Below are 12,424 nucleotides of genomic sequence, written 5' to 3' on the forward strand. Positions count from 1 at the left end.
TCCCCACCGATTTTCGGCAATTTGTGTAAACGACCCCCGGTCAATCTGTATAAAGTCGTTCTTCGCTCGATAACGAGCCAACATTGTCCGGTCCAGGTACCTGCACATCGTGCACTTACTTTCCCAGTTTCTCAGGTTTGATCAGAAGGTTGAAGTAGGTCTTTTTAAGCTGTTCTGTTATCATCTCATAGACGTCAGAAGAAGCCGTAAAGTCAGCCAGGTAATCGATGATCAACTCAAAGAGGAGCTACACAAAGAGGAAAAGAAGGATAAGGGGAGATGTCAATAATTCAGAATAAAATCCAATTCTGATTGTAAATGATGTATCACGAGGCAGAAAAAGAGATTTTTGTGTACTCACCGTAAAATCTCTTTCTCTTAGCCTCTAATTGGGGGACACAGAACCATGGGGTGTTATGCTGCTGTCCACTAGGAGACGACACTATGCATAATCTGAAAAAGATTAACTTTGGCTCCTCCTCTGCAGTATACACCCCTGGACGGCGTCAGCCTTCTCCAGTTTTGAGCAAAAGCATTAGGAGGAATATACCAGAAACATAACCATGCCTGTAAAAAAAGGCTGCTATAAACGGGCTCAAACAACAATATGAGAACCCAACCGTAACAACGGCCCGCAAGGGCAACAGGGTGGGAGCTGTGTCCCCCAATTAAAGGCTAAGAGAAAGAGATTTTACGGTGAGTACACAAAAATCTCCTTTACTCTGTCGCCTTATTGGGGGACACAGAACCGTGGGACGTCCCAAAGCAGTCCCTGGGTGGGAAGCAGTGGACGAATATTGTGCTGACAGTCCCCTAGACTTGGGGTACTGCCGCCTGCAGGACCCGTCTACCCAGGCTCGCATCCGCTGAGGACTGGGTATGCACTCTGTAGTGTTTTGTAAATGTGTGCAGGCTAGTCCAAGTGGCTGCCTTACACACTTGATGTGCTGAGGCTTGATGCCGAATGGCCCAAGAGGCCCCTACCGCCCGCGTAGAGTGTGCCGTGATACCGGCCGGAAGGGGAGAATTGTTGAGGCGGTAAGCCTCTTGAATGGTGGACTTGATCCACCTAGCAAGGGTGGCTTTGGAAGCCGGTAGGCCCTTGCGAACGCCTTCTGGAAGAAGGAAAAGTGAATCAGACTTCCGGAAGGGAGCAGTCCTAGACACGTAAATACGCAATGCCCTGACAAGGTCAAGCGTATGCAGAGCCTTCTCTACCCTATGAACGGGAGCCGGGCAAAGAGACGGTAGTGATATTTCCTCATTGAGGTGGAAGCTGGACACGACCTTCGGAAGGAAGGATGGTACTGTACGGAGAACCACCTTGTCCTGATGAAAAACCAGGAAGGGTTGTCTGCAGGAAAGAGCTGAAAGTTCAGACACCCTGAGTAGCGAGGTGATTGCCACCAGGAAAACCACTTTCTGTGATAAAAAGCGGAGTGAGACCACCCTAAGGGGTTCAAAAGGAGGTGACTGTAGTGCTGTCAAGACCAGGTTGAGGTCCCACGTCTCCAACGGACGTTTGTAGGGGGGAACCAATCGGGAAACCCCATGGAGAAAAGTCTTCACTTGCGGCTTGTTAGCAATACGCCTCTGAAAGAGCACTGAAAGCGCTGACACCTGGCTCTTCAGCGAGCCCAGGGATAGCCCGGCGTCCAGGCCTGACTGAAGGAAACCGAGGACCTTTGGAGGAGAATAGGGAAGTGGAATCTGCCCACGAGAGTCGCACCATGTGAAGAAAATCTTCCAGGTACGATAGTAAATCCTGGCTGAAGTTGGCTTTCGAGCCCTGATCATGGTTTTAACAACGTCCGGTGAAAAACCTGCTTGGGTCAAAACCCAGGTCTCAATGGCCACGCCGTCAAATTGAGAGCCCCTGAGTTCTGGTGGAAGAACTGGCCTTGTGACAGAAGGTCGGAACGTGTGGGGAGACGCCAGGGAGCGTCTGCTGTGAGTTGCACGACGTCGGCATACCAAGTACGCCTGAGCCAGTCTGGAGCGATCAGAATGGTGGGAACACCCTCTTGTTTGATCTTCCTCAGGACTCTGGAGATCAGGGGGAGGGGTGGAAAAATGTACAGAAGCTGGAACTGGGTCCAGTTCTGAACCAGGGCATCTGCTCCGTGCGACCACGGATAGCGCGTCCTGGCCATGAAATTGGGAACCCTGGCATTGAGATGGGATGCCATCAGATCCACGTCCGGGGTCCCCCAACGATGACAGATCTGACAGAAGACTTCGGGATGGAGAGACCATTCCCCCGAGTCCATTCCTTGTCGGCTGAGATAGTCGGCTTCCCAGTTGTCCACACCCGGAATGTGGACCGCGGAGAGTACCGACCTTGCAGCCTCCGCCCATTGTAGGTCATCGCCTGGATGCTGCGGGTGCCGCCTTGATGGTTCACGTATGCCACTGCCGTGGCATTGTCCGACTGTACTCTGATATGAGAGTCTGCCAGCAAGTGATGGAAGGCTTTCAACGCCAGGAAGATGGCCCGAATTTACAGGATGTTGATGGGCATGGTCGATTCCCTTGGTGACCACCTGCCTTGCGCTCTGTGATGTAGGTGCACCGCTCCCCAACCCATAAGGCTTGCGTCGGTGGTCAAAACCTTCCATTGACTGGAGAGAAAGGATTTTCCTCTTGCAAGCGAGGTTGGCTTGAGCCACCAGTGCAGGGACCTCCTGGTGTTTGCTGATAACCGGAATTCCCTGTCGAGGGAGAACGGATTCCTGTCCCAGGACTTGAGGATAGCCAGTTGAAGGGGTCTGAGGGGAAACTGGGCAAATGGTACCGCCTCCATTGCTGCTGCCATCCTGCCAAGTACTCTCATGGCATACCGGAGAGATCTGGGGGACTTGCGGAGGAGTGTGTGAACTCCCAGACGGAGAGCCAGTGCCTTGTCCCTGGGGAGGATCACCAGACCCTTGGAGGTGTCGAATAGCTTCCCCAGGAAGGTCAGAGACTGACTCGGGGTAGTCGAGGACTTCCGTAAATTGACTAACCATCCCAGGCGCGTCAGAGTGTCGATCGTGATCGAGACGTTGACCTCGCAGTCCTTGAGGGTGGGGGCCTTGATGAGAAGGTCGTCCAGGTATGGAACGACTACTATGCCTCTGGAGTGCAGAACGTCCATGGTAGCTGCTATGACCTTTGTAAATGTTCTGGGAGCCGTGGCGAGACCGAACGGGAGGGCCACAAACTGGTAATGGTCTTGGCTGATTGCGAATCTGAGAAACCTCTGATGGGCGGGAGCAATCGGTATATGCAGGTATGCGTCCTGTATGTCTATGGAGGCGAGATATTCTCCTTTTTCCATAGACGCAACGATTAACTGGAGGGATTCCATGCGGAAGTGACGAGCTCGAACGTACTTGTTGAGTTGCTTGAGGTCTAGTATGGGTCAGACGCTGCCTCCCTTCTTGGGCACCACGAACAGGTTGGAGTAGAACCCTCGGAAGCGCTCTTCTGCTGGGACTGGCACTATGACTCCTGCTCGCAGGAGGGAAGAAACCGCTTGACGGAAGGCCTGAGCTTTGAGCGGGGATTTTGGAGGGACAGAGGGAAAAAACCTGTGCGGTGGGCTGGTAGTAAACTCGATTTTGTATCCTGAAGACACTATTTCCTTGACCCACTTGTCTTCTGTAATAGGCAGCCAGACCTGCTGAAAGAGTAGCAGTCGTCCGCCTACAAGTGGGGTGTCTTCCAGAGGGCATGAGTCAGGATGAGGGAAAAGTCTGAGGTTTTCCTCCTTTAGGTTTTGCCTGGCTTGCCTTTGATTGCCAGTTCCTGTCCGGCCTCTGTGCCGCACGTGTGTTGTCCCTGCGGGGGGAACGATTACGGTTTTGTGCTGGGCGTGAGACGGACCAGCCTGAAGAATTCCGAAAGGATCGGAAACGAGATTGATTACGCCTTTTAAACGGGCGTTTTGGTCTTCGTTGAGGGAGAGAAGTACTTTTGCCCCCGGTAGCATTGGATATCATTGTATCCAGCTTTTCACCGATAAGACGGCCACTGAAGTACGGGAGATTTGTTAGGGACTTTTTTGAGGCCGCATCCGCTTTCCATTCTCTTAGCCAGAGAATACGCCGGATTGTGATGGCGTTTGATGCTATTCCCGCTATTCCTCTTGCAGAGTCCAACGCTGCATGGAACATGTAATCTGCCACCACTGCAATTTGCACCGCCTGGTCCGCCAGCTGAGGATTTGAAGCTTGAAGGCCCTTTTGCAATAGATCAGCCCAAGCCATGATGGCCTTGGCTGCCCAAACTGAAGCAAATGCGGGAGCCAAAGAGGCACCTGCCGCTTCAAAGATTGAACGAGCCATGCGTTCGACTTGTCTGTCTGCTGTGTCCTTGAGGGTTGAACTGTCCGGCAGCGAGAGAAGCGTTTGTGCTGCCAGCCTAGAGACTGGAGGGTCCACTTCAGGCGGATCTGTCCAATCCTTGGTGTCTTTCTGTGGAAAGGGGTATTTTGCTTCCAAATACTTGCGATTGGCGAATTTTTTCTCAGGCTGCGAAAAATGCTTAGAAAGGATTTTTTGAAATTCCGGGTGATTAGGGAAGACCTTCGATGGTTTCTGAACACTTTCAAAGGAAATCTTGTGTTCTGGTGCTTCAGGGGTTGGATCTGAAATGTCCAGCACCCGAAGGATGGAAGAGACGATATCCTCAACTATCGCAGTATTGCTAGGGGGACAAGGGAGCAAAGCGTTCTCTGTTTCGTTATCTGAATTGGAGTCACATATGCCCTCTGAGTCCTGCGCATCGCTAAGGAGCTCCCTAGCGGGCGAACTAGAGCGGAGGTTTCCCATGGTCTGGGATCGTTGTGGAGATCCGCATTGTCCTTCTCTCTCAGGGGACGGCCTCGGTGACCTGAGGCCACTGTGTCTTTCCCTGGAGGGGGAAGACCTATTGCTATGTGAGGACGCAGATGAACGCGACCTGTGGGTCCGCTTATGCCTCGAACTGTCGGAAGCGCCCTGATCATGAGACCGGACGTCCCTTTGCTGGGTAACGTTCATAGCCAAGACATGACCCTGCAGAGCCTGCAGTAATGTGGAGGTCAGGTTATCTATAGATTGTGTCATAGACTGCGACATCTGAGTCGCCCATTCCGGCGCAGTAGCGGTCGCAGAAGCGTTGGTAGGGACTTCTTGGGGTTCTGATCCTGTTTTTTGGGTACAATCCCGGCAGTGTGGGTACGTGCTGCCGCTGTGGAGAGTGGCCTTGCAGGCTGTGCAGACTGCATAAAAGCAGTCTTGCCTGGTTCTTTTCCTTGAGCCCGACATAGTACCTAGGCTGATTAGTGGAGGCCCTACAGGGGTATCTACGCAGAGGAAAGGAGTAGGAGAGCGCTATATGGTATAGGAATTTACAGCTGAGTACCAAGGACCCAGCTGTGATCTTACCCCACCGCTGCTCCCCCTTAGGTCCAGCGCTGATAAGTCCCACGTCCTGTGCCCCCCGGAGACTGCTGTGCTGCGTTCTTCCAGGTGCAGCAAGATGGCCACCGGATTCTGAGGTGGAGAGGGAAGGGGCGGAGAGCTGGAAAAGGGCGCGCTGGGCCATGTAAAAGCACGCCCCTCCTGCCTTGATCTGCCCCTTCTATGACACTGCAGTGTCATTTTCGTCATCCGGGGGGCTGAATGGGGCGGCGACTTCGGCTAGGCCGAAGCCTAAATTTGAGGTCTCCTGCCCAGCAGGGCTCCAGGACGGCGCGGTTGTCCGCAGGGGGGGGTCGGATTTAAACCAGACCCCCCCTCAGAATGAAAGGAGGGCTGGCGGTGGGGCCATATATGTGACTGGGGCCCTGTGGAGGGTCCCTTGGGGCGCCATTGCTGCAGAGACCGGGGCGCAGGGAGCCCGGTCTCTGATAAGTGCCGTGCCTCGCTGCACCTCCCCCGGTCCCAAAAGGAGCCCACAGGTGGACTGGGGTCCCTGGTGCCTGGTACAGGCCCTACCTGCGGTGTCTCAACCTAATACCCCCAGAGGTGGATTAGGGAGGGTGCTGCTGTCACCTTCAGGGGGCTTCATCGTCGCCTCGACCTCGACCCAGAGCCGGACGGAACTGAGGAAGGAGGGGGGTCTCGACTTCGAACCAGTACCCGGGGGACTGGTGAGGGAGCGACATGGGGAATAGCCACCTCGACCTCAACCGGGTACCCCAAATAGGGGACCGAGGAGGGAGCCATGCCGGGAGTCTCGCTGGAGACCCTCTTTTGTTCATCTGTAGTCCTTTGGAAAAAAATCCAGGAAAAAGACGGAGTAAAAAAAAATCTTAGGTGTGCCTCCTGCGACACTAAGCAAAAACTGGAGAAGGCTGACGCCGTCCAGGGGTGTATACTGCAGAGGAGGAGCCAAAGTTAATCTTTTTCAGATTATGCATAGTGTCGCCTCCTAGTGGACAGCAGCATAACACCCACGGTTCTGTGTCCCCCAATAAGGCGACAGAGTAACGTAAAGCAATTCTGCAAAGCACAATCTGATGCCATTTCAAGCAAAGGGCCGACTATGTGGGGACTCACGCAATTACAACTTATCACCTATCCACAGGATAAGGAAGACGTTGCTCGTCACTGCGGGTCCCACTTTTTACGAGAATGCATTACAGAAAGCGCAGTCCTCCACAGTCCCATGGACAATGAGCGGAGTGGAGGCCGAGCATGCGCACCTACCCTCCATTCAGGGTGGGGCAAAAGAGCCCTGATCCCAGGACCAATGGGGATCCCAGTGGTCAGCAAGTTCTCCTCCATCCCAAGGATAGGAGATAAAGGGTTGTTCCCAAAAAATCACGTTAACACCTTATACAAGTTGATCTCATACTTACTGGCAATTTATGATTGAATCCCTTTACTTTAATAACGAGGCCGTGCTCTCCGGCCACCAGTTTGTACTCTAGCTGAGCCACGTCAGCGTCGTAGGCCGGCTCTGCCAATGTGTGAGCCAAAATATTCACAAATATTTCAAAGAGAACCAAGCTGTAATAGCAAAAAAACAGTCACAACCGTCCCACTGAGAAAAAAAAAAAAAAAGACATTCCAAGAAGATCAAATACCGGTAAACAAATCATATTACATTATTACATCCAGTTAAAGGGTTATCCCACCATGACAGATCACATCCAGTACAGAAAAAAAAAAAAAAAAAATGGGCGGAAAGCAATGGGCACTGTACCCTAATTATTTATTGCATTGTGGTGCTGCCAGTCACCTAGTTCTTAAAAAAAAAAAAATGAATAAAAAGAAAAAAGCCCCATTCCCTTAAAGGATGATGCAGTTCCCTGCACAAGGGGTCTAGGATCACCTAATCAGGGGATGTAGAAGTAAATGAGCTCTGTGGAGCCCTGTACTGTCACACAGCACTTTATGAAAAGTAACCAAAAAACTTCCATCTTGTAAACAGGATGCCCTGAGGTCTTCAACATCCTTGTCTACATTTACAGCTTCTGTCCTCCTCTAAAACTAAAGTAAATGATGCAATAAGCAAGCAGGTGGAGAACTTTACACCCCTCATGGTCAGAAGTCCTGGAACTTACGTTTCAGGCGATTGCTGTATTAATGGAGAGATCAGGTGAAAGCGGATGTAAGCTAAAAGGAAAAACAAAACGAAAAAGTTGAATGTGGAGTGTCATAAGCGGAATCATCTTCAGTTCCAATTGCATTGCAAAAATTTACTAGGACCGATACATAGGAATATATCAGAAGGAATTTTTACGACCATTCCTTGAATATATTTCATACCTTTAGGGATCTTGAACTTGTTGTCCTTCTTGTACCACAGGCAGCCCTCCTTAATGTCCAGTATCTTCTCTGGATATTCTGTGTCTGGACGGTCCAAGGTCTTCAGTGTGAAGTCAGTGGCTGTAGAGGCAATGATTAAAAAAAAAAAAAAAATTAAAATCCAAAGTGATGAGGCCGAGAACGTACCCAAGATTGTTGCATTACTTACCAATGAACTTGTTTTCAGCTGGGAGGTGAAGGTCTGGGTTTATGGGAAAGTCACTGGCCCACAGCTCTTTCCATTTTGAATCAATCTCTGCAGAGAACTGTAATGTTATAAAGGTTGCATACATTGTATAAAGCGGATGTTATGGTCCATAGTGTTACCTTCAATGTTATACTGAGTCCCGAACCATTTCTCCTTCATGGGGCATTTGCCTTCATTGTCTGGAGAAAGGAGCAACAGGTTCGCCCTCTCTGGGGTTAGTCCTCGAAGAGCTTCGGCAATCACCTGTACATAAAAACTTGTGTAGGTCAACGTGATCATCCCGAACAGCCGTCGCTTAGGCGAAATCCTTAAGAGATTAGTATGCACAAAAATAAAACTAAAAAAAAAAAGGAGATTTTTGTGTACTCACCGTAAAATCTCTTTCTCTTAGCCTTTAATTGGGGGACACAGAACCTTGGGTGTTATGCTGCTGTCCACTAGGAGGCGACACTATGCATAATCTGAAAAAGATTAACTTTGGCTCCTCCTCTGCAGTATACACCCCTGGACGGCGTCAGCCTTCTCCAGTTTTGTGCCAAAGCATAAGGAGGAACGTAACCAAATAACATAACCATGCCTGTAAGAAGGCTACTATGTACGAGCTCAAAGAACAATATGAGAACTCAACAGGAAACAACGGCCCGTAAGAGCAACAGGGTGGGAGCTGTGTCCCCCAATTAAAGGCTAAGAGAAAGAGATTGTACGGTGAGTACACAAAAATCTCCTTTACTCTGTCGCCTAATTGAGGGACACAGAACCTTGGGACGTCCCAAAGCAGTCCCTGGGTGGGAAGCAGTGGACGAATATTGTGCTGACAGTCCCCTAGACTTGGGGTACTGCCGCCTGCAGAACCAGTCTACCCAGGCTCGCATCCGCTGAGGACTGGGTATGAACACTGTAGTGTTTCGTAAACGTGTGTAAGCTAGTCCAAGTGGCCGCCTTGCACACTTGTTGTGCCGAAGCCTGATGCCGAATGGCCCAGGAGGCCCCTACTGCCCGTGTAGAGTGTGCCGTGATACCGGCCGGAAGTGGGGAACTGTTAAGTCGGTAGGCCTCATGTATGGTGGACTTGATCCACCTGGCAAGGGTAGCCTTGGAAGCCGGCAACCCCTTGCGACTACCTTCCGGAAGAATGAAGAGGGAATCGGATTTCCGGAAAGGTGCAGTCCTGGACACGTAAATCCGCAATGCTCTGACGAGGTCAAGCGTATGCAGAGCCTTCTCCACTCTATGAACCGGAACCGGGCAAAGGGAAGGCAGTGAAATCTCTTCATTAAGGTGAAAGTTGGACACAACCTTCGGAAGGAAGGATGGTACCGTGCGGAGAACCACCTTGTCCTGGTGAAAGGCTAGGAAAGGCCGTCTGCAGGAAAGTGCTGACAATTCCAACACTCTGCGTAACGAGGTGATCGCCACTAGAAAAACCACTTTCTGAGACAGAATGGAGAGTGTAACTCCTCTAAGAGGTTCGAAGGGTGGAGCTTGCAATGCTGTCAGGACCAGATTGAGGTCCCACGTATCCAGCGGACGTTTGTAGGGAGGAACCAATCGGGAAACTCCCTGGATGAAAGTCCTTATGTGACATCGGCGGCCGTACCCGCCGATGCCCCTTTAGCGGCGGTGCCCGCCGCAGCTTCCTCTCACCTGCCTCCCCCTGCTCGCGCGTCCTTCCGCGCTGCTTGCCGCTCTGCTGCGGGTAACCGCGCCGGCCTTAGGCCGCGCGCGCGCGTTCCTCCGGCCTCTGTTGGCAGGGGGCGTCGCTAGGGGAGGGTCTGTAGGGCGCACTTCCGGTCTCCGCATATATCAGGCGCCCGCTCCATTCTGAGGGCGCCTGATGATTGTTTGTGACTCGCAGCACCCATCGGCCTTACCTTTTTCAGTGTTCCCTGCCTATCCTTGTTGCTCCGTTGTCTGCCCTGTTCCTGGTCCTTGTCCGTCAGCCTGTCTCCTTCCGTGGTCCTCCCTGTACCTTTCCTGTAGTCTTCCTGCCATCACCTTCTGCCTTCCTCCCCGCTACTCCTGCTCTGTCTGCCAGTCCTCCGAGTCGTCCCTGCTGGCTCCGGCTGTCGCGGTTCCGCCCCCTGTGGTCCTGCCCCTAACGATCCCTGTACAGGGGTCGGTCTTCACCAGGTGCGCTCGGCCCAGGGGCTCCGGATCCGCGATCCAGGGGGTCCACTCTTGGACGTATTGCCAGAGGCGTCACAGTATCATCAGGCCATGGATCCCGCCGGTGCCGCAGCCGCCACACAAAAGGAATTGCTTTTCCTTCGTGAAAATCAGAGCCGGATAATGTCCTTTATGAAGTCTATGGACACCCGGTTGTCCGCCCTGCAGACCTCTGACCCCGGACACGCTCCCCTCTTAGTCAGCCTTCAGCAGGAGCTCGCGCAGCAGCGCGACGCCCAATCCCACATCTTGGGTTACATGGCATCCGTGGATGACCGATTACAGGCCCTGCAATCCTCTGCTGCCGCTGCAACTTCCTCCCCGGATGTAGCCTCTACCCCGGCTCCCCGTCTGGGCAAACCCCCCAGGTACAGTGGAGATCCCAAGTTATGCCGGGGCTTTTTAAATCAATGCAGGCTACATTTTGAGCTTGCCCCCCTTCAGTACCCCACTGACCGCGCCAAGGTGGCGTTCGTTGTGTCCCATCTCGAGGGTGAGGCCCTGTCCTGGGTGAACCCCTTATGGGAGAGAGATGACCCCGTCGTGTTAAGCATACAGACCTTCTTAGAAACCTTTCGCAAGGTATTCGATGAACCGGGTCGCTTAGCGTCCTCCACTGAGGCCCTTTTTAACCTCCGCCAGGGTTCCCTCACAGTGGGGCAATATGCCATCCGCTTCCGGACCCTCTCTTCTGAGTTGGGGTGGAACAATGAGGCCCTTGTAGGAGCCTTTTGGAGAGGCCTCTCCAGTAAGATCAAGGATGAGCTTGCCGGGCGTGACACCCCCACCACTCTGGAGGACCTTATTTCGCTAGCCACTCGCATAGACCTCCGCTTTCAGGAGCGCGCTCGAGAGGCAGTCGGAGAGAGGAGGTCCTTTAGGCTGTATCAGGCTCCTGTCCCCCGTTTCCCGGTATCTCCCGTTAGCACCGCTCCTGAGCCTATGCAGGTCGATCGTGTCAGGCTGTCCGAGCAACGCCGCAGGGAGAGGATGACCAAGGGTCTCTGCCTGTACTGTGGGGGTGCCAACCATTTTGTGCGTACTTGTCCGGAGAAGCCAGAGAGATCGGGAAATGCCTCCACCTAGGTCAGGTAAGAGAGGACCCCCTAGGTGATCAAAATTCCTCTCTTCCCCTTACCCTTTCTGCTTTGCTAATTACAGGTCGGGGGCGTGGATCTGTGGAGGCGTATGTGGACTCGGGTGCTGCCGGTAATTTCATCCGCCAGGAGGAGGTTGACAAACTCCAGATTCCGGTGTTGGTATTGAAGAACCCTCGCGCTATTTCCTCCGTTGACGGTAAACCTTTACCCGGACTCATCACCATGGTTACCGCCGAAGTAGACCTTCAAATCGGAGCTCTCCACCTCGAGAAGATAGCCTTCTATGTCTTGCCACAACTAGCCCATGCTGTTCTCCTAGGGCTTCCCTGGCTCAGACGGCACGAGCCTGTGATTGACTGGCGCTCTGGGGAAGTTCTCCGTTGGGGGCACTCCTGCCAGGAGCACTGCCTACGGGCTCTCACGCGTCCCCGTCCATGCTTGAAGCCTGCCGACCTCCCGGGCCTACCCGCACCCTATCACACGTTTGCCGACGTGTTTAGCAAGAAGGAGGCGGATTCCTTACCCCCTCATCGCTCCTATGACTGCCCTATCGACCTAGTTCCTGGTGCCACTCCTCCCAGAGGGAGAACTTATCCTTTGTCCCCAGCAGAGACCTCGGCTATGTCGGAATATATACAGGAAAATCTGGCCAAGGGGTTCATCCGGAAGTCCTCGTCCCCTGCGGGCGCAGGCTTCTTCTTCGTCCGGAAGAAAGATGGGTCCCTGCGACCTTGTATTGATTACCGGGGCCTGAACAACATCACGGTTAAAAACCGGTACCCGCTCCCGCTGATTCCTGAACTCTTCGACCGGCTGAGGGGGGCCAGAATCTTCACGAAGTTGGATCTGCGGGGAGCTTACAACTTAGTCCGAATCCGAGCGGGGGACGAGTGGAAGACGGCCTTCAATACCCGGGACGGCCATTATGAATACTTGGTCATGCCGTTCGGTCTCTGCAATGCTCCAGCGGTGTTTCAGGAATTCGTAAATGAGGTGTTCCGAGACCTACTCTATTCCTGCGTGGTGGTGTATTTGGACGATATCCTCGTTTTCTCGACCGACCTCTCCTCCCATCGGAGAAGTGTACGCATGGTCCTGCAGCGCCTTCGAGAAAATCGTCTTTACGCCAAGATCGAGAAGTGCCTTTTTGAGCAAACAGCCTTACCCTT

At 52.8% G+C, this 12,424-nt stretch overlaps 1 protein-coding gene across 1 annotated transcript in view; it reads right to left on the reverse strand.

Moving 5' to 3' along the window:
• The window catches only part of NRDC (nardilysin convertase), a 67,506-nt gene that overhangs the window by 25,320 nt on the left and 29,762 nt on the right, over positions 1 to 12,424 (reverse strand). Inside the window, exons 16-21 of the mRNA XM_073563647.1 lie at positions 8,109 to 8,232; positions 7,951 to 8,037; positions 7,743 to 7,862; positions 7,538 to 7,589; positions 6,830 to 6,980; positions 120 to 247 (exon numbers count right to left, since the gene is read on the reverse strand). Of these exons, the coding sequence (XP_073419748.1) occupies positions 120 to 247; positions 6,830 to 6,980; positions 7,538 to 7,589; positions 7,743 to 7,862; positions 7,951 to 8,037; positions 8,109 to 8,232 (662 nt within the window). The remainder of the gene's footprint in view (positions 1 to 119; positions 248 to 6,829; positions 6,981 to 7,537; positions 7,590 to 7,742; positions 7,863 to 7,950; positions 8,038 to 8,108; positions 8,233 to 12,424) is intronic.

Source organism: Dendrobates tinctorius, unplaced genomic scaffold (genome assembly GCF_039654945.1).
Source record: "Dendrobates tinctorius isolate UK_male_01 unplaced genomic scaffold, ASM3965494v1 ptg000396l, whole genome shotgun sequence".
In the NCBI taxonomy this organism is placed as follows: Eukaryota; Metazoa; Chordata; class Amphibia; order Anura; family Dendrobatidae; genus Dendrobates; species Dendrobates tinctorius.